Source organism: Jaculus jaculus, chromosome X (genome assembly GCF_020740685.1).
Source record: "Jaculus jaculus isolate mJacJac1 chromosome X, mJacJac1.mat.Y.cur, whole genome shotgun sequence".
Taxonomy (NCBI): domain Eukaryota; kingdom Metazoa; phylum Chordata; class Mammalia; order Rodentia; family Dipodidae; genus Jaculus; species Jaculus jaculus.
The window spans coordinates 4,046,371-4,067,481 of record NC_059125.1 but is presented as its reverse complement, the minus strand read 5'-3'; the positions used below and the strand labels follow the sequence as shown (position 1 = coordinate 4,067,481).

The 21,111-nt window shown below is 40.9% G+C and overlaps 1 protein-coding gene across 1 annotated transcript in view; it reads left to right on the top strand.

Moving 5' to 3' along the window:
• Window positions 1-5,749: 5,749 nt before the first annotated feature.
• The window catches only part of Ppef1 (protein phosphatase with EF-hand domain 1), a 128,856-nt gene continuing 113,494 nt past the window's right edge, over window positions 5,750-21,111 (top strand). Inside the window, exons 1-2 of the mRNA XM_045140717.1 lie at window positions 5,750-5,808; window positions 15,526-15,686. Coding sequence (XP_044996652.1) covers window positions 15,641-15,686 — 46 coding nt within the window. The 5' untranslated portion in view covers window positions 5,750-5,808; window positions 15,526-15,640. The remainder of the gene's footprint in view (window positions 5,809-15,525; window positions 15,687-21,111) is intronic.

Here is a 21,111-nt window from a genome sequence, read left to right as displayed (position 1 = left end):
CAGGCTGACTTGGAATTCCCTGTGTAGTCTCAGGGTGGCCTTGAACTCACAGGGATCCTCCTACCTCTCCCTCCTGAGTGCTGGGATTAAAGGCGTGTGCCACCACACCTGGCTCATATTTGATTTACTTTTAAAAATATATTTTATTTATTTAGTTGCAAGAAGAGAGAATAGATAATGGGTGCACCAGGGCCCCTAGCCACTGCAAACAAACTCCAGGTGCTTGTACTACTTTGTGCAGCTGGTTTCATGTGCGTGCTGGGGAATTGAATTTGGGTTGTTAGGCATTGCAGGCAAGCATCTTAAGTGCTGAGCCATCTCTCCAGCCCCAAATTTTATTTATTTATTTGCAATGCATGTGTATATATACAGGCATGCTGGAGTATATTACTACTACAAATAAATGCCAGATGTATGCTGTACTTTGCATCCAGCTTTATGTGGGTGTTAGGAAATCAAACCTAGGCTGGCAGTCTTTGCAAGCAAATGCCTTCAACTGTTGAACCATCTCCCTGGCCACAGTTTTTGAAGATCATGTGAGTAAGATTTTTTTCCTCATTTCTTTCTTAGAAAGTTTTGATATTGATATACAGAAATGCTACTTATTTTTTTAAATTTATTATTATTATTTTTGTTTTTCAAGGCAGGGTCTCACTCTAACTCAGGCTGACCTGGAATTCACTATGGAGTCTCAGTGTGGCCTCAAACTCATGGCGATCCTCCTACCTCTGCCTCCCGAGTGCTGAGATTAAAGGCGTGCACCACCACGCCTGTGTTGCTACTTATTTTTATTATGTTTTTTATTCTTAAATTTTCCTGAAAATGTTTATCAAGAGTTTTTTTTCCCTTTTTAATATTTTATTTTTTAATTTTAATTTTTTATTGACAACGTCCATAATTGTAAACAGTATCCCATGGTAATTCCCTCCCTCCTCCCACTTCCCCCTTTGAACCTCCACTCTCCATCATGTCCCCTCCCCCTCTCAATCAGTCTCTCTTGTATTTTCATGTCATGATCTTTCCCTCCTATTATGATAGTCTTGCCATCATAATGTCAGGTACTGTGAGGTCATGGGTATCTAGGCCATTTTGTGTCCAGAGGAGCACATTGTAAGGAGTCCTACCCTTCCTTTGGCTCTTACATTCTTTTTGCCACCTCTTCTGCAATGGACCCTGAACCTTGGAAGGTGTAATAGAGATATTTCAGTGCGGAGCACTCCTTTGTCACTTCTTCTCAGCACCATGACGCCTTCTGAGTCATCCCAAGGTCACTGCCATCTGAAAAGAGAAGCTTCTCTAACCAAAAGTGAGAAGAACATTAATGTATGGGTATGAACATTAGGAGAAGTGCTTACTGGGAAGTTTGCTGTGCATAGTGTGTACATTCAGCCAGACACCAGGAGAAATTATACCCCTGGGGCTCATGACTACCCCTGTTGTAGGTTTTCAGTATCAAGGATGTATTCCCTCCCATGGAGCAGGCCTCCAGTCCAGTTAGAGAGCTGTTGGCTCATTTGGCCTGGCTGGCCAAATTTAAGGCTTGCAGTGTCCACTGCTGAGCATCTTCACTGGTAATTTCTCTCTCCCATTCAACTGCATGCAGTGTAGCTTTTTCCAGCTTTCTGTCAGCTGCTCTACATGGAGGAGGAGGATTTCTTAGTGACTTTGCAGCCCAAGTGTGTGGAGTCTTCAGCAATAGGGTCTTACCATCTATTCCTGGTGGGAAATCAAGGGTCTCAGCAATGGCCTGTAATGTTTTGGGTGTATCAGGGATCTACCTCCCTGTTCAGTCAACCTGGGGCAGGAGGGGTTGGGGAGTGGAGGTGGGAGGAGCCTGGAAACAGAAGTCAGGCTTACCCACCCTAGACCATCACGTCAGCCTGCATACTGTCTGAGCCAGCAATCAGACCAGGGAGCTGTGTCAAATAATTTCAACCATTGAGAAATATCCACAAGCCCTTAATTGAAGGTTTTCCCACATTTTCCCTCAAATCTATTTTTCCTTTCAGAGTGTTCTAAAAATTAGTTTTAGATTTTTTTAGTATTTTATATTTACTTATTTGCATGTGTGTGTTGGGGGGGGTGTTGGGAAAAAGAAAAAGAATGGAAGATCCAGGGCTTGTAGCCATTGTTAACAAATTCCAGACCCATGTGCCACCTTGTACATCTGCCTTATGTGAGTTTTAGGGAGTTCAACATGGGTCCTTAGGCTTCACAGGCAAGTGTCTTAACTGCTCAGCCATCTCTCCAACCCTATTTTTAAAAATTGTTTTTATTTATTTGAGAGTGAAAGAGAGAGAAAGAGGGAGACACAGAGAGAGAATGGGCACACTAGGGCCTCCAGCCACTGCAAACGAATTCCAGACATGTGCTCTCCTTTGTGCATCTATCTGGCTAACGTGGGTCCTGGGGAGCCAAGCCTTGAACTGGGGTCCTCAGGCTTCACAGGCAAGTGCTTAACTGTTAAGCCATCTCTCCAGCCCTCCAGCACTATTTTTTGAGGTAGGGTCTCATCCTAGCCCAGGCTGACCTGGAACTCACTGTCGTCCCAGGCTGGCCTCAAACTCACAGTAAGCCTTCTACCTATACCTCCCATGTAAGGAATGTGCCACTATGCCCAGCTCACTTTCTGAGTTTTTATCCCATGTTTCTGATTTTATTACTTCTTGAGTTAGTTTCCTTACCCCATTCATCTTTGAAGTCATTGATTATCTTGATAAAGTAGACTTTTGAATATCTTTTAAAATTTAATTAATTAATTAATTGAGAGAGAAAGAGAGAGAGAGAGAGAGAGAGAGAGAGGAAGCAAGAAAGGGACAGATAGAGAAAGAGAATGGGCATGCCAGGGCTTCAAGCCACTGCAAATGAACTCCAGATATACGCACCACCTTATGCATATGGCTTATGTGGATACTAGGGTATTGAATCTGGGTCCTTAGGCTTCTCAGGCAAGCACCTTAGCTATGGAACCATCTTTCTAGCCCAAATACTTGCTTTTTGTTGGTGCTACTTTGTATGGGTTACAACTTTAACCACTAAGTGATCTGTCCAGCACAACTTTTGAATTTCTTGTCCACTATTTCAACCACTTCAGTATCTTTGGATTTAGTAATTGAGGAGTTATTCTTTGGAGGCATTGGATTACTATGGTTTTTCTTATTTCTTATGTTTTTGTATTGTGACCTATGCGTGTATTATTTTAGACACCTCTTGCAACTTTATTTTTTAAATTTAAAGTTAATTTAATTTATTTGAGAGAGAGATAGAAAGAGGGAGAGGAAAAGAGAGAGAGAGAGAGAGAGAGAGAGAGAGAGAGAGAGAGAGAGAGAGAATGGGTGTGCCAGGGCCTTCAGCCAATTGTTCGCCACCTTGTGTATTTGGCTTAAGTGTGCCTGGGGGAATCGATCCTGGATCCTTTGGCTTCATAAGCAAATGCCTTAACTGCTAAGCCATCACTCCAATCCACCTCTTCTAAGTTTCCTTAGAGGTAGTCTTAGCTTAGATTCTTCCTCCCCACCCCAGCCATTATTGTGGATTGAATTTAGGGTATCATGCATGTTATTCTAGCCCTCTACACCTGAGCTGTCTACCCAGCCCTCTTTTTTACATTTTTTTTTTAAATTTTGAGATAAGGTCTCACTATGCTGCAGGCTCATCTTAAACTTTGTAGCCTGGGCAGGCCTTGAATTTTTGGTCCACTTGCTTCTACCTCCTAAAGTAGCTGGAAATCTAGGCCTATGCCACCAGGCCTGGCTAGCAGCTTACTATTGAGGTCCCAATCCTTAAAATCACTGAGGTAGGAAAAAGCAAAGCACTTTTATATGAGGTTTCACTGTTCCCTCTCATCTCTTGGGTAGCCATTACTAGATCCATGTGGTGCTTACTCATTTTTACTGTCCTTCCATTTCTCCACACTTTTCAGTTATCCTATTACTCCCTGTGTGATTTCTGATGCTCTTCCAATCTGTCTTTGGAAGAGAGACTATTGTTTGTCATCCTGACTCTACTCATTCACTTGTCTCATGAAGGCAGCATCCAATCTTCTATTTTACCTTGGAACTCATCCCACATTTTAAAAATTTATATCAAGGGCAAAGCTAGTCAAATTCATGGTCCAGAGGTTGGATGTTTAAGATAACCCTTGGAGTTCTTTCTCTGTTTTTCTTTTTTTTTCCCCCTGTGGTTAAACATTTGGTGAGTACTTCTTATATATCCAGCACTGAGGATGCTAAGAGAACTGTCATGAATCCTTTCCCTTTAGGATTTAATTTTTAAAAGGACAAATTAAAGCACACTTTGGGAGCTCTGTGATTGGACATGCCCATGAGTGTGAGAGCCAGGAGACAGAACAACTAATTCTCCTTTATTAATTCAGAAAAGGCTTCACAGAGAGGAAGTGACATTTGAACAACTGTATGTAGACATAGTCATCATTTAGTCCCTGTGAGTTGATTAGCTATTTGTCTGGCAAGGCAGCCATTTGGCTACATTGTCCATGATTTTGGGGGGCGGCTGGGTAATTATGCTATCATTTACAATGTTTGTTGCAGCCTCATCAGAGTCTAGTCTTGGAAGCCCCACCATGGAGACCTGTATAGTTGTATTCTATCATCGTGAGACCCTCTGGTAATAGTATGCTGATAAAGTACAGAAGCCCCAAACTGCTGTCCCAGTTATTTTTAAAGGTACTCCGTTACTATTAAACAGCAAACAAGGAACTGTTTTGCTAGATCTCCTGTGGCCCTCAATTGTATAAAGGCACTGGACTAAAGAGTAGCTTGGATGAGGTTATGAATAGTTATGGCTATAGTCCTGTAAATCCTTGTTGGTATAGCCTAAGGATTTGAAAGTTTGAAAACACATATACCATGTAACCAGCTAGGAAGGATTTGGGAAGAAAATTGCTACAGTCAGAATGATTCTCTGGGAACAGAAACATGTCTTTATTGTTGCAGAAGCTAGCTGAGTTACTGCTTTTTTACTGACATTGGTACTTTGAGTTTTCACATGTGTCTTTCTCCTCTTCCTTCTAAAATCTAGCAAAACTACAGGTCAACTTTTAGTTTCCTGTTTGCTAATGAAGGATTGTGAGTCTCTTTTATAGCTAGGTTCTCTAATAAGGAACAAATTGAAAAAACTGAGGCAATGTAAATGTCACATGAAAAATTTGAAGCACTGGTCCCAAGCCAGTGCTTTAGACCCATTAATTATATAACAAAGGAAAAATGTTTCATTTTCCTACTTTATTCTCTCAATTATACACATGTTACTATAATGTCCAAAAATTGTTTCCAGTTAACCTAAAGAATGGTGTTTTGCCTTTATTTACTGAATTCTACTTTATACTGATGTGTATTATTTTTGCAAATAACAACTTGGTCCTGACTAGACAGAATATAGGCCCCTTGGAAGCAGTCATGTGACTACTCCCATTACAGCTCATTTCTTGAGCACATCCCTTTATCTTCTGGCCAGGAATAGCAGGGTTGTGGCAGACTGCCACATCTCAATAGGCTAGCTTAGCCTCTCTTAGATGTGTGGCTCTGGGCTTGCCTTCTTGGCTGAAAGGTATAGTACTTATTTCTCTCTTTCTCTTTCTCTCTGTGTCTCTGATTATTAAATAGCATTCCCTGCAAAAATGTGAAGTGTGTTTTTGTGTGTACATGTGTGAGGGGTACAGGAGCTGAAATTGTGCTTCTTTTCTTTTAGATTCTATACTCCCTCACACACAAGGCATTTCTCATCTTTGCTTCTCCTGAGACACTTGGAACGAGGAAGACTTCTGAATTGAACAAGCTAAAGGCACAGGTAATGTTTGTGTTTGTTCTTGGGCATTGTGGGCAAGCTGACTTGTACATCATAAACATGTCTTGTATGGCAACAGAAGAGAGGATATGTACCTACTGAAGAATATTTTATTGTTTTGCAATTTCTCAGAATAATTTTTTCTCAGAGATGCTCACTGTAAATCAAAATCATTTTTCTAAGAATTGTTTTAAAAAGGTATACAGATGACTTTATACTCTGAAGAGTTGCAGCCTATTTTGAATGAATTTGATATTTGGAAAAATTCTTTGACAGCTAGGAAATGAGATACTTTGAGAAACCCATCAAGGCCAGACCCCCCATGAAGTATTCTCCATATTTCTCTATAGAACTACATATTCAGAAAATTTCATTTTCTTCTTTTAGCATCAAAATTATAGAGGACCACAAACTTTTCATCTGTATGTAAGGAATGAAAACAGTTCCTTTCAGTGTTCAAGAATTCTGTTTAATGATTTATTTCATGGAGACTCATTCAACCAGGTCTTAAAATCAAGGCATAAGCTTACCTTTCAGAGGACATTTTCACTCTTTTCTTTTCTCCTTTCTTCTCTTCTTTTCTTTTTCATTCTTTCTTTTTTTTTTTTGAGACTGGAAATCACCATGTAGCTCCAGCTGACCCTAATCTTACTATGTAACCCAGTCTGGCCTCCAACTTGTGACAATTTTCCTGCCTCAGCCTCCTAAGTACAGGAATTATGGTGTGAGCTATCACATCCAGTTTAAAGTCTTTCTGTTTTTCTTTTTTCTTTCTTCCTTTCTTCCTTCCTTTCTTTCTCTCTCTTTTTTTTTTTTTTTTTGAGTTTCATGTAGCTGAGGCTGGCCTCAAACTCCAGATCCTCATGCCGCCCTTCCTAAGTGCTAGTATTACAGGTATGTGCCTCAATGCCCAGCTATCATTCTTTAATGATTATACAGAGTGAGTCTTCAGTTTTACCACTAATTAGCTATCAGGGAGTATGGTATTTAATTTGTGAACCTCACTTTTTTTCTTCATCTGTAATATAGGAGTGAGGTTTGTTCTGAAGATTCACTAAAATAATAGAAATATAAAGCACCTCCTATGCTGGGTAAATGGTAGTCCCTTAATAAACAGTGGTGATTCTAGTAATTATTATTATTGATATATTCTTTCATATATTAGATCTCTGGTGAGGTCAAGGGGCCCCATTTATTTGTGAATCTTTAATTCTCCCAGAACCTCTAGATATCCATGAAGTTTAATCTCTGTGAAGCCACAAATGAAGGAATACGTTGAACACACTAGGCACTCACCATTCACAGCCCTTCTTAACTTTCCATCCACTAGGAAGACTTGTTCTTCAGTCAAGCCAGGTTTATTTTCACACTGACTACCTCAGTTGCAATGTATGCCAATAAGAATGCAAAAGGGTAAGCCTGGCAAGGTGTCTGTCCTCCCTTCCTCCTTGCTAGTATCTATACATCCTCAAACAGAAGAATTACATCTTCCTGTTTAACGCCTTTGGTGGTGGTGAGGAATTGGGAGGACTTTGGGATTTGGATTTTACTTCCTTAGGGCTAGAACTTGAGTAAGAATTTCTCACAAAACCAACATCTCTAGGAAAAGCTTAGCTTCTCATACGTAGGGTACTACCAGAAGTGGACTCAAGGTCAAGGTGGTTGAGCCAAGGTGTGGGAGCTGGGCAGAGATGCACTTCAAAAGAAAAAAAAAATAATGCTACCAGTGAATAAGAACAACTTGAGGTGGCTGGGCAAGGACTTAGAAATCTCACAGCTCTGGAGGTGAGGCTGGCTCCAAGGGCCATCTTTTGTTCTTTCCTTGTGTTTGCATGTTTTAGCCTCTCCATTAAGTGGTGAGGATGAAAGGAGTCCAACAACATCAAGCAGTTCCCCCCCCATGCACAGTGAAAACCTTTTAGCAGAAGCTTTTCTTTTTACAGATTGTCTGTGAGTGCCTGATGAGTCACTATTTCATGTTTACTCTTTAAAACCATCTCTGGTATGATTTTAAAGAAATTTGCATGCGTTAATTTTAAGATGGTTTTGTCCTTGCCAAGATTTCCACTCCAGTCCAGTGTTGTGTGTCTGTGGCTGACTAGGGCATCTGTGGACCTTCAGTGACCCTGTAGAGGCCCCCTCTTTCTTCCTCAACCCTAAGAATTCCTCAGGGAATCATTTCTTCAGACTTTGTTAGTACACTAAGTGCTTTCCTAATGCTGACAGACGGTGAGAATAGAAGCTTAGGCATTGCTAAGTAGTGGAAAATCCCTAAATCATCTTTATCAGCTTTACAGTCAGTCAAAAGTGTCCTCAGAGGCACTATTACATGGCTTACAAAACTGTTTTCCCCTCTGTTTCAAGGTGTATGAGACAGTGGGACCAAGTCTTAGCCACCTCATGTTTTGGTGAGAACTGAAAGAACTATCTTTCTCTCTCTCACCCCTTCCCTTTCTCCTTCCATTTTCTCCCCTTCTCCTCTCCCCCTCCTTCCTCCCTTTCCTTCTTTCTCTTCCCTCCCTTACTTGAGAGAAAAACAGTTATAACATAATGTACTATTTAATAATATAAAAATTCTAATAGTCAATTACTGTTTCTAATAGACAACCAAAGAATTCTAGAACAATTATCATTTCTTTCCATGATGAGTTTAAAATGTACTTGAACAAAAGATATAAGCACTACCCATTTCTGCTTTAATAAAAAGCTTTTGTATCCTCAAAGTAGCATATATCTGTGTACAAAATTTAGTGATTAAGTTTGTAAAGTACTCTGGCTTAATAAGATTCATTGCTTTATTAATCCATTTAGCATTTATCAAGCACATTCTATATGGAAGACACTGTGCAAGTGCCAGAGATTCAAGGGATATTTAGAAAGAAAACTGTACGGAACTCACAGTGTAATGGAAATGTAGAAAGTTTCACACTTTTAAAGTTCCTAGTGAATTTTCTTCTCCTTTTTTTTTTTCAAGGTAGGGTCTTACTCTGGCCTAGGCTGACCTGGAGTTGACTATAGAGTCTCAGGGTGGCCTTGAACTCACGGCAATCCATCTACCTCTGCCTCCCGAGTGCTGGGATTAAAGGTGTGCGCCACCACGCCTGGCTCTTTTTCTCCTTTTGTTTTTTTTGTTCATTTTTATTTATTTATTTGAGAGCAATAGACAGAGGGAGAAAGAGGCAGGTAGAGAGAGAGAGAATGGGCGTGCCAGGGCTTCCAGCCACTGCAAACGAACTCCTGATGTGTGCGCCCCCTTGTGCATTTGGCTAACGTGGGACCTGGGGAACTGAGCCTTGAACCGGGGTCCTTAGGCTTCACAGGCAAGTGCTTAACTGCTAAACCATCTCTCCAGCCCTCTTTTTCTCCTTTTTGAGACAAGATCTCATTGTATTTCTTAGGCTAACATCAAATTTGTAATCCTGCTTCCTTTCCTGAGTGCTGGGATTTTATTTATAAGCATGTTTTACCATGCCTTGCTTCCTAATGATTTTTGTTTGTTTGTTTTGAGGTAGTGTCTCATTCTAGGCCAGGATGACCTAGAATTCACCATGTAGTCTCAGTGAACTCAAACTCACAGTGATCCCCCTACCTCTGCCTCCTGAATGCTGTGATTAAAGGCGTGCACTACCAGGACCTGCTGCAGTGAATCTTGTATGTGGAATTTTATTTGTCATGTGATGAATTGACCAAGAGGTGGCTGAGAACCAAATGCCTTTGGAGAGACACTACTTTATTTATTTATTTTTCTTGAGAAAGAAAATTAGAATAAAATATATCAATTCATGTTTTCTAACCAATGTTTATTGCCTACACAAGGCCCAGTATTTATGATTCATAAAAAGGGAGAAGAAACGAATAGCATAAGATGATCCAAAGCCCAAGAAAAATAGGAATACTATAGGAAGACAGTGCTTCTTGAACTGGGATACGGGGACTGCCTTCATCAGTCTCCTAAATTACGTACCCTACTTATTTTTGCAATTCTGGGGATTGAGCCTGAGGGCCTAGAAAGTAAGAGTTCTATATCCCATCCCAAGGTTGCATTTTAGTGCAGATTCCAAGACCCTAGGTTTTTGAAACTAATTTTTGACAATATTCATGTTATGTATACACAATATATTTTGATCAAATTCACTCCCTATCACTTTGTCTTATCTCCCCCTCCTTGCTGATCCCAAGTAGTCTCCCTAGTACTTTGTTGTTTTATTTTTGGTGATCCACTGAGTTTAATTAGGGTTGCTTGCATGAGCATTGATGGAACATTACTTAGAGGAACATGGGCAATTTACCAGTGGCTGTACCAATGGGGTTAAAAAAAAAACAACAACTACCTCTCCCCTAGCAACCCTTAACTGCCAAGAGAGAAGTGAGGCCTGGTCAACCCCTCCGCCAGCCGTGATGGAGGCCTAAACCCAACCTTGTACAGGTAACCACACCTGCTATGAGTGCAATAGCATTAACATGTCCACAAGACTTGACTTCCACAGCACTCCTTCCCATCTTCCAGCTTATACATCCTTTCTGCCTCCACTTCTCCAGTGTTTCGTGAGGCTTGGAGGGGGTGATATAGATTTCCCATTTGGGTGAACACTCAGTAGTCACTTATTATTAGCACTTTGATCAGTTATGAAGAGAGAGAGAGAGGGAGCAAGAGAGAGAGAGAAAGAGAGAGAGAGAGAGAATGAATACATGTGCCAGGTAATTGCCACTACAAATGAACTCCAGACACATGCACCACTTTGTGCATCTAACTTTACATGGGTACTGGGGAATTAACCCCAGGCTGGCAGGCTTTGCAAACAAGTGCTTTTAACCTCTGAGGCATTTCCCCAGCCCCAAGTTAGGAGTCTTTGCAGTAACTGCTGTTTAGTGCAAAAAGTAGTTTTGGGTTGGGTAGCTGGCTCATAAGTTAAGAGTGTTTCCTGCACAAGTGTGAGGGCCTGAACTACTTGAGTTTGAATTCCTAGCACCCACATAAACAGCTGAGTATGGCCATACACATCTGTAACTTCAGTCCTCTGGGGAGCAGAGACTGGAAAATTGCTGGGACTTGGAAAAATGCCAAAGCTTTGGGATCAGCGACAAGGAAAAATAGATGAACAGCCAATGGAGAGAGGCACCTGATATTGTCCTCAGCTACTGTAAGCATGTATATATACCACACCTATCACATGCACCACACCACACATGAAGAAGAAAGAGAAGAGGAGAATCTGGAATTTCTATGACCAAGGCTATGAACTTCACAGATGGAAATATTTAGAAGACATTTTTGACACATGTTCGTTTAGCAAAACAACAGTAGTAGCTTCCCCCCAGGACCCTATGACCACCACATTCGAAGGCTTTTAACCAAACTAACCATACCTAACATGAATTCCCTCCAATGGAGTGGGCCTCATCCAATCAGAAAGGGTTGATTACTCCCATAACAATCATGCTACTCTTGTACCAGTGAACCTCTCTAACCTGGCATGTCAGTAGTATAGCAAGATCCCAGAATATTTAGTTTTCTCTTTTCTTTGTCAAGATCGGGTCTCCGCTCTAGCTCAGGGTGACCTGTAATTCACTCTGTAATCTCAGGCTGGCCTGAACTCAAGGGGATCCTCCTACCTCTGCCTCCCGAGTGTTGGGATTAAAGGCATGTGCCACAGTGACCTTCCCTTCCCTTCCCTTCCCTTCCCTTCCCTTCCCTTCCCTTCCCTTCCCTTCCCTTCCCTTCCCTTCCCTTCCCTTCCCTTCCCTTCCCTTCCCTTCCCTTCCCTTCCCTTCCTTTCCCTTCCCTTCCCTTCCCTTCCCTTCCCTTCCTTCCCTTCCCTTCCCTTCCCTTCCCTTCCCTTCCCCTCCCCTCCCCTCCCCTCCCCTCCCCTCCCCTCCCCTTCCCTTCCCTCCCCTTCCCTCCCCCTTCCCCTTCCCTTCCCCTTCCCTTCCCTTCCCCTTCCCTTCCCCTTCCCTTCCCCTTCCCCTTCCCTTCCCCTTCCCTTCCCCTTCCCTTCCCCTTCCCCTTCCCTTCCCCTTCCCTTCCCCTTCCCTTCCCCTTCCCCTTCCCTTCCCCTTCCCTTCCCCTTCCCTTCCCCTTCCCTTCCCCTTCCCTTCCCCTTCCCTTCCCCTTCCCTTCCCCTTCCCCTTCCCTTCCCCTTCCCTTCCCCTTCCCCTTCCCTTTCCCTTCCCTTCCCCTTCCCCTTCCCTTCCCCTTCCCCTCCCCTTCCTTTCCCCTTCCCCTCCCCTTCCCTTCCCCTTCCCTTCCCCTTCCCCTTCCCTTCCCCTTCCCCTTCCCTTCCCCTTCCCTTCCCCTTCCATTCCCCTTCCCCTTCCCCTCCCTTTCCCCTCCCCTTCCCCTTCCCTTCCCCTCCCCTTCCCCTCCCCTTCCCCTTCCCTTCCCCTTCCCTTCCCCTTCCCTTCCCCTTCCCTTCCCCTTCCCTTCCCCTTCCCTTCCCCTTCCCCTCCCCTTCCCTCCCCTCCCCTCCCCTTCCTTCTCCTCTCCTCTCCTCTTCTCACTGGCCTCCTCTCTACTCTTCTTTCTCTTCCTTCTCTCCTCTCCTCTTTTCCCCTTCTCCTTCCCTTTTTCTTTTCTTTCTTTCCTCTCCTCTCCTTTCTTGTCCTTTCCTTTTGTTTCTCTTCACTTTTCTTTCTGTGTTTTTGAAGGCCAGTGGACAACCTCAAGACACAGTCTGTCATTGGGCTAGAGCTAACAAGTCAGACTGGTCAGTGAGCCCCAGGAATTCTCCTATCACTGCCTCCCCAGTGTTGAAACTATAAGAATGAGCAATTTTTACATGGGTTCTTAGAATTGAACTCAGGTACTCCTGCTTCTGCTTGAGTAGACAAATATTTTTTTAGCCTCAAGACTCCAGATTTCTTAATTTTTTTTTCATTTATTTGCAAGCAGAGAGAGGGAGAATGGGCACTCCAGCCTCTGCAAATGAACTCCAGATGCATACTCCTACCTTGTGCATCTGGCTTATGTGGGTACTGGGGAATTGGACCTACATCCTTAGACTTTGCAGGCAAGTGCCTTAACTGCTAAGCCACCTCTCTAGAACCAGATTTATTTATTTAGTTATTTAGTTACTTAGTTTTCAAGGAAAGTTATCATCCTATCTTAGGCTTACCTAGAACTCACTCTGTAGCTCATTATGAACTCATGCTGATCCTTCTCTCTTGAGTGCTGGGATTAAAGGTCTGTACCACCACATATGGCCCAGAATTTTTTTAATAGTTTTTTTTTCAAGGTAGGGTCTCACTTTAGCCCAGGCTGACCTGGAATTCACTATGTAGTCTCAGGGTGGTCTTGAACTCACAGCAATCCTCCTACCTCTGCCTCCCAAGTGCTGGGATTAAAGGTGTGTGCCGGGCTGAAGGGATGGCTCAGCGGTTAAGGCATTTGCCTGCAAAGCCAAAGGACTGAAGTTCTATTCCCCAGGACCCAGATTAGCCAGATGCACAAGGGGGTGCATGTGTCTGGAGTTTGTTTGCAATGGCTGGAGGTCCTGGCATGCCCATTCTCTCTTTCTCTGTCAAATAAATACATAAATAATAAAATATTTAAAGGCATGTGCCACCACGCCCAGCCTTTCAAATAGACCTTATTAGTAAAGCCTGGTGGTCTGCATTTTAGCAGTCTCTCCTCCATTGGAGAGCCTTTATTTGTGGCATGCTATTATGTCAAGAAGAATTACTTCAAGGAGTCATCAAGAAGCCTGCAGATGCTTTCTCATAGGCATTGTAAATTACCTTTGAGAAATTCCTGAGTATGGAAATGGGTTCAGAGTTCTCTAATTTAAAAAAAAAATGCCAGAAACCACAGGCGTATAAGCCTGACTATGGAAAAAATCATTTTCAAATAGGTGTATTCAAATCATTTCTAGTAAAATGGTTGCTAGATAGCATCATGGACTGTCTCTATTAGCAACTTTGCTGCACATTTCAGGAACTTCAACAACATCTTGATGCTCAATCCCCACCTCCTATTAATTATATCAGAATTCCTGGGAGTGAGACCCGAGCATCAGTACTTTTTAAATTACCCAGAGAGTCTGAATTAATGGTACAGGCTGAGCATTGGAAATTTTGGGAGATCACTAGATGATTCTAACAGGCAACAGTATTTGACAAACACAGGTCTATACAACATTTAGTCAAGTTACTTCTTTGTTCTTTGCATAAATAAAGGTAATTTTAAAGGTCTCATCCATCTCCTGTGAATTCTTTATTAAATATCTTACTAAACTGATTCCTTTCCCTTCCTCTTCCTTCTCCCTTCTCCCCTTCTCTTTCTTTTCTCCCTCCCATTTTCCTTCTTTGCCTGAGCAAATATTCTTAGAGAGTATAAATGTAGTAGATCTGTGGTGATTCTGAAGAATGATCTGGAATGGAATGTCAAAAGGCTTGTTCTTTCTTTAGACTTCACCTTGTTAACATTTTTTATTCATGATGTAGATAAAGACCAGAAAGAGAGCTTGGTGAATCTAGTTCAGTTGGTAGCATGCTTGCCTAGCATACACAAAAGCCTGTGTTTGATCCCATAAAGCCAGATGTGGTGGCAAACACCTGAAATCTCAGAATTGGGCAAGAGGATCAAAAGTTCAGGGTTTTAGTTTGAGGCCATCCTGGACTGCTATGAGTCCTCCTCCCCATCTCTTTTTCTCTCTTTCTAATATATATGCACATAAAAACATGAAAATTTACTATCAAATTTGGAAATAATCCAAAGTTTAGGAAGGGTAATTAAGTACATAAAGGAATCAGACCTAGTTCTGATCAGGAAATAAGATTATCAAGGTTGTTATTGTATAAAACATCATTCCAAAGCTAAAAATTAGTTGATTTATTAAGGTTCTGGGCATGAGGCATATTAGGCACATGCTGTACCACTGAACTAAGGGATTTTTTTGTTGAAAACCTCCAAGTAACTGAAATTACCATTTCAGTGGCCTCATCTGAAGAGCCTAGTCATCGTAAGCAGAGACTTTGAGACTTTGGAGGGGACCTCAGGTGCACCTGAAGAGTTAGCTTAAGAAGAACACTCTTAGATTATGATCTGTAAGTTTTGGGGAAGGCCTTAAGCCTTTTTTTGTGTATAGAAGTTCCTCCAACTGATTTTGAGAAATACTTCCAAAGAACTCACTCTGATTTGAATGTTGACATAGTTATCTAAATGTATTATTTTTGTCTCATAGCCTCCAACTTATGTTTTTTTTTTTTTTTTTTCCGAGGTAGGGTCTCACTCTGGCCCAGGCTGACCTGGAATTCACTATGTAGTCTCAGGGTGTCCTCGAACTCATGGCAATCCTCCTACCTGAGGCCTCCCCAGTGCTGAGATTAAAGACATGCACTACCATGCCCAGCTCAATTTATGTTTTCAAAAGCCCAGTTAGATCTAATTACTTTGAGTTAAAGCCCAAACAACTGAATTATGTCACGTCCTTTATGTCTCATTCCCTGTACTTAAAATTAGTGTCTAATTTTATACAGAGCTTGATATGACCTAAACATGAGAAATTATCATTTTTGTGTAAAGAAAAACATTTATAACTTCTCTGTGGCTGGTGCTATGTTCTGGAAAACAAACAAGAATCCAATTATATCTAATCACTTTTCACATCACAAGATGAACAGCAGTTCAGAAGAAACATAAAATGAATCCTGCTGAGCAGCCTCTTAGCTACCACTCTGTTAACTGGTGCTTTCCTTCCTTCCCTCCTCTGTCTTCCTTATTAGTACCTATGGACTGGAGGGAATCAGCTAAGAGTGATTTCTAGAAGCATAAAGGGAAGGACATCAAACTCTGTCTTGGAACCTGAAGTTAAATTCGTGGGCATATTATTTAGAAGTCATGGGCTGTAGCAGTTCTTCAACAAAAATCAACAGTGCTAAGAATGGTGAGTGCTGGGTTCAAGCCTATGTTTATGAATGAAAAGAGACTCCACCCTCTTTCCCATTTCTCATTTACTCCCATGCTTCTCAAGCTGCTTTGTGTGATTTTGTTTTAAGATATTATCACTTGACTGAATGTGAATATTGGGGGAACATAGGAAACTACCTGTAAAAAAAATGTAGTTTCGAATTTGCCATGAAGTAATATTTGAGTTAATTGCAGTTGAAAATGTACTAGTATAAAATGTCCATTTATAATGCAGTGACAGGGACCAAGAAAAACACTGTAATTTATATCTGTTCTTCAATGCTCTTATAAACAGTTATACCATACCTGCATGATATTTAGTGACATCATTGAATTTTATTAGATTTTACAACTCAAGTGTTCACAGTTTTTATATCTGTTCAACATAGAGCTTTATGCGATTTGCCTCATGCTTTCAAAAATATTCTGAGAACGCTAGATTATATCTTTCCAAAAGAAGCATATTGTTTCTGCATAGGTGATGTATCTCCTTTCACCTCCATGTGATTAGAGGCTTAAATATTTCCTTTGATTACTTGTAGCCTTTTTATGGCTACTGGAATGTAGTTGAAACTCACATGAAGGGACATAGCTTTACATGCAAATTAAAATAAAAAAGCTGGGACATAATGTTTCATTTAAATTCCATAATTTGTTAATTAGATTATAGATTATTTTCCCATATCTTTATGATTCCATATCTTGTTTTTGGAAGTTTACTCGGGTTTATAGTGGAAAATTGAGGGTGTAGACTACTTTGTGTTAATTAGTCTGAGATATTTTCTTTTGGAAATCAAATGCTGTCCTCCCTCCTAGTTGAGTCGTGCAAACTTTGTAACCTAATCCTTGAAAGTAGGAAGGGACATTGGAATTGCACTAAGTCTTTAAGTGTGTCATGACATAATTTTTTTATAAAGTTCAAAATGAACAAATTCCATAGAAGTAATTTTTTAGCACAAAGTGAAAAGTAATTATCTTTACTATGTGAACAAAATAAAGGGTTTCAGTATGACACCTTCATAAGTATATCATATATTTTGCTCATATTCATCCTCCCATTACCCTTTCTTGCCCCTCCCCATGGTTCTTTAAATTTAATCACATTTTTTAGGTTTAAAAAAAGAAACAGCTGGGCTGGAGAGATGGCTTAGCGGTTAAGCACTTGCCTGTAAAGCCTAAGGACCCCAGTTCGAGGCTCAGTTCCCCAGGTCCCACGTTAGCCAGATGCACAAGGGGGCGCACGTGTCTGGAGTTCCTTTGCAGAGGCTGGAAGCCCTGGCGCGCCCATTCTCTCTCTCTCCCTCTATCTGTCTTTCTCTCTGTGTCTCTTGCTCTCAAATAAATAAATAAAAAATTAAAAAAAAGAAACAGCTAAGCCTAGCTTTAAAAGGTAAGTTCTATCTCTTTTAAATGTTTTTCTCCTTTTCAAATATTACACATAAATGGAAGTATTAGCATAGATTTTTGAGTTGCTTTTTCTTTTCTTTAATTTATTGAGGTGAAGTTGCCTTTAGTCCCAGTCCTTGGAAGCCTGAAGTGGGAAGATTTGTAGTGAGTTCAAGGCCAGCCTGGGGCTACAGAATGAATTCAGGCCCAGCCTGGACTAGAGTGAGACCATGCCTCAAAAATCTAAATAATAGGATTGGAGGGATGGTTTAGCAGTTAAGGCATTTGCCTTCAAAGCCAAAGGACCCAGGTTTAATTCCCCAGGACCCACAAAAGCCAGATGCACGAGGTGGTGCATGTGTCTGAAGTTTATTTGCAGAGGCTGGAGGACCTGGCCTGCCCATTCTCTCTCTGCCTCTTTCTGTCAAATAAATAAATACAAATCTAAATAATAATAATAATACTTTATTGCGATGAAGTTCACATACCACAGGATTGAGCATGACAAAGTAACCAGCTCACTGGCAGTATACTTTTGCACAACCACAACCTTGTCTACTTTGAATGTATTTCGAGGACTCCAAAATAAAATCTCATTTCTAACAGTTTGTCTATCTCCATGTCTTCTTAGCCTCTAGCAACAACCAACTTGCATCTTGTCTCTATAGAATTATCTACTTTGGTCAGTTCATATAAATGGAATTGTATGCTAGTATTTTGTGTTTGGCTTCATCTACATATACTGCATTGTGAGAATAGGCCACATAGTATTATCCATCCAGTAATCAGTAGATATCAGGTTAGAAGGTTTTCATACTTTTCCTTTTTCCTCTTATTTTTTTTAATTTTAAAAAATTTTATTTATTTATTTGAGAGTGACAGACAGAGAGAGAAAGAGGCAGAGAGAGAGAGGGGGAAAGGGAGAGAATGGGCATGCCAAGGCCTCCAGCCACTGCAAAAGAACTCCAGATGCATGCGCCCCCTTGTGTGTCTGGCTAACATGGGTCCTGGGGAATTGAGCCTCAAGCCGGGGTTCTTAGCCTTCACAGGCAAGCGCTTAACTACTAAGCTATCTCTCCAGCCCTCCCTTTTCCTTTTATTATTATGAGCAATGGTGCTGTGAACATTCATACATGTTATTGTGTAAACATAAGCTTTCAGTCTTCTTGGGTATATTCCCATAAGTAGAGTTACTGAGTCATATAAATGCTCTATGCTTAAAATTTTGAAAAACATTCAAACTGTTTCCTCAAGTTACTGTACCAATCTACCTTCCTATTAGCAATGGATTAGTTACATTTTTTCCACACCATTGGAAACACCTGTTATTGTCTGTTTGATTGTAGCTATCCTTGTGGGTAACAAGAAGTATCTTATTGTGGCTTTTGTTTGTATTTCCCTAATGACTAATAATGTTGAGCATCTTTTCATGGTCTTAGTGACCATTTATATGTCTTGTTAGAGGAATGTTTATTATGATCATTCACTTTAAAAAAAATAAATTTATTTATTTATTTGAGAGTGATAGACACAGAGAGAAGGACAGATAGAGGGAGAGAGAGAGAATGGGCGCGCCAGGGCTGCCAGCCTCTGCAAATGAAATCCAGACGCGTGCACCCCCTTGTGCATCTGGCTAACATGGGACCTGGGGAACCGAGCCTCGAACTGGGGTCCTTAGGCTTCACAGGCAAGCGTTTAACCACTAAGCCATCTCTCCAGCCCATCATTCACTTTTTAAGAACTATTTATTATTATTTTATGTGTATATAGTATATGTACATGTTGGTATACAAATATGCATACCCCATGTACACGTATGTATAGGCCAGCAGGGAGTATCAGGTATCCTCCTCTGTTGCTCTTCTATGACATTTTCCTGAGCCAGGCTCTCACTGAACATGGAACTGATGTTTTTCAGTCAGATTAGCTGACTGGCCAGCACCAGTAATCCTCCTGTTACTGCTCCCCTCAGTACTGAGGTCCCAAGCATGTGTGGCCATGCCTTATTATTTGGTATTCATTTATTTATCATTTGCAAGGGAAAGAGAGGAGAGAGCATGAATGAATGAATATAGGGACACTAAGGTCTCTTACCACTGCAAGTGGATTCCAAATGCATATGGCACTTTGTGCATCTGGCTCTGGGTACTGGGGAATTAAATCCAGGCCATCAGGCATTGCAAGCAAGTGTCTTTGACTGCGGAACTATCTCCCCAGCCTATTTTGTTTCTTTTTAAATAGATGCTAGGGATGGTCCACATGGTTGTGCCACAAATGCTCTTACCTGTTGAGCCATTTCCCCAGGCTTGTCTGTCTGTCTGTCTATCTATCTATCGTCTACCTATCATATATCTTTTTATAGATAGGGCTGGGGAGACATCTCACTAGGTAACTTAGGTTGACATGAATTGTCCACATGGCCTTAGACTTAGGATCCTTTTTGTCTCTGTCTCCTGAGTACTGTGATTATAGGTATGTGCCTATTTGCCCAGGCAGTCACTTTTTAAATTATCTATTTTTTAATGATTTTGTTATAAAAGTTTCTTTATGGGGCTGGGTAGATGGCTCAGTGGATAAAGGCCACTTTTCTTATAAAACCTAACCATCTGGGTTTGATTTTCCAGTACCCAAGTAAGCCAGATTCATAGCATGTCATATGTGTCTGGAATTCATTTGCAGTGGTAGGAGGCCCTGGCATGCCCATTGCCCTCTCTCTTTCTCTCTCTCTCATAAATTAAAAAGGTCTCCCTACATATTCGAGATACAAAGTCCTTATCAAATTTATTATTTGCAGGTGTTGTTTCCTGTTCAGTGAATTGTCTGTGTACTTTCTTTCTTTTTTGATTTTGTTGTTTGAGACATGTAACCCAGGCTGACCTTGAACTTGTTATGTAGCTGAGGATGATCCCCTCAAGTGCTGAGATTACCATGCCCGGTTTAAGGTGTAGCCCAGGATGACCTGAAATCAACCCTCCTGCCTTGTCTTCTTCAGCATTTGACTATTAGTACAATTTAATGGATAGGCCTGTTTTTATTTTATTTTATTTTATTTTATTTTATTTTATTTTATTTTATTTTATTTTATTTTATTTTATTTTATTTTATTTTATTTTATTTTATTACCTAGCTTCACCAGGTAGTATTTTGCTATCTTGTCTCCTTCATTCCCTTTCTCCCTCATTTGAAAATGAGCTAGAGACATTATGATACTGGCCTTTATGTACTTCCTCATGAAGGTCCTAAAAGAGGGATGTTCTCTGATATAACTACAATACTAAATCATACTGAAGAAATAAACATTGCTAATAGTATCTACATTAAATAACATTATATTCAAAATTTCCTAGTTATCCAAAAGTGTAGTCTGTCTCAGTTGAGGAAAAATGATCTGACAGATTATTGAATGATCTCAAATCTAATGGAGCACATTTGATACTGATTAACAGAACTGCAATTTTGTGCAACTTTCTTAAAATAGTCATTGTCCTTGGCTTCAGCAAAATCACATTCTCCTTTAGGTTTCTACTTAAATTGTTTATATAGGCTCCACTTTTTTCTAATTAAAAAAATATTTCTATTTATTTATGAGAGTGAGGGGGCAGGAAAGGAGGAAGTGAGGGAGGGAAAGAATGGGCCTACCAGGACCTCCTGTTGCTGCACATGAACTCCATATGCATGTACCACTTTGTACATCTGATTTTATGTAGGTACTGGGGAATCAAACCCAGACTTTCAAGCTTTTCAAATAAGTGCTTTATTATACTAAGCCATTTCTTTAGCCCTCTTCTCATTTAAAAATGTTGTGGTTCCTCTAGATTCCTCTTAGGTCTTATTTAAAGAAAACATTTTATTTTTATTTATTTATTTAACAGAGAAAGAGGGAAAGAGAGAGAAAACAGGTGCGCCAAGCCTTCCAGCCACTGCAAATGAACTCAGACGTGTGCACCCCCATGTGCATCTGGCTAACGTGGGTCCTGGGGAATCGAACCTGCATCCTTTGGCTTTGCAGGCAAATG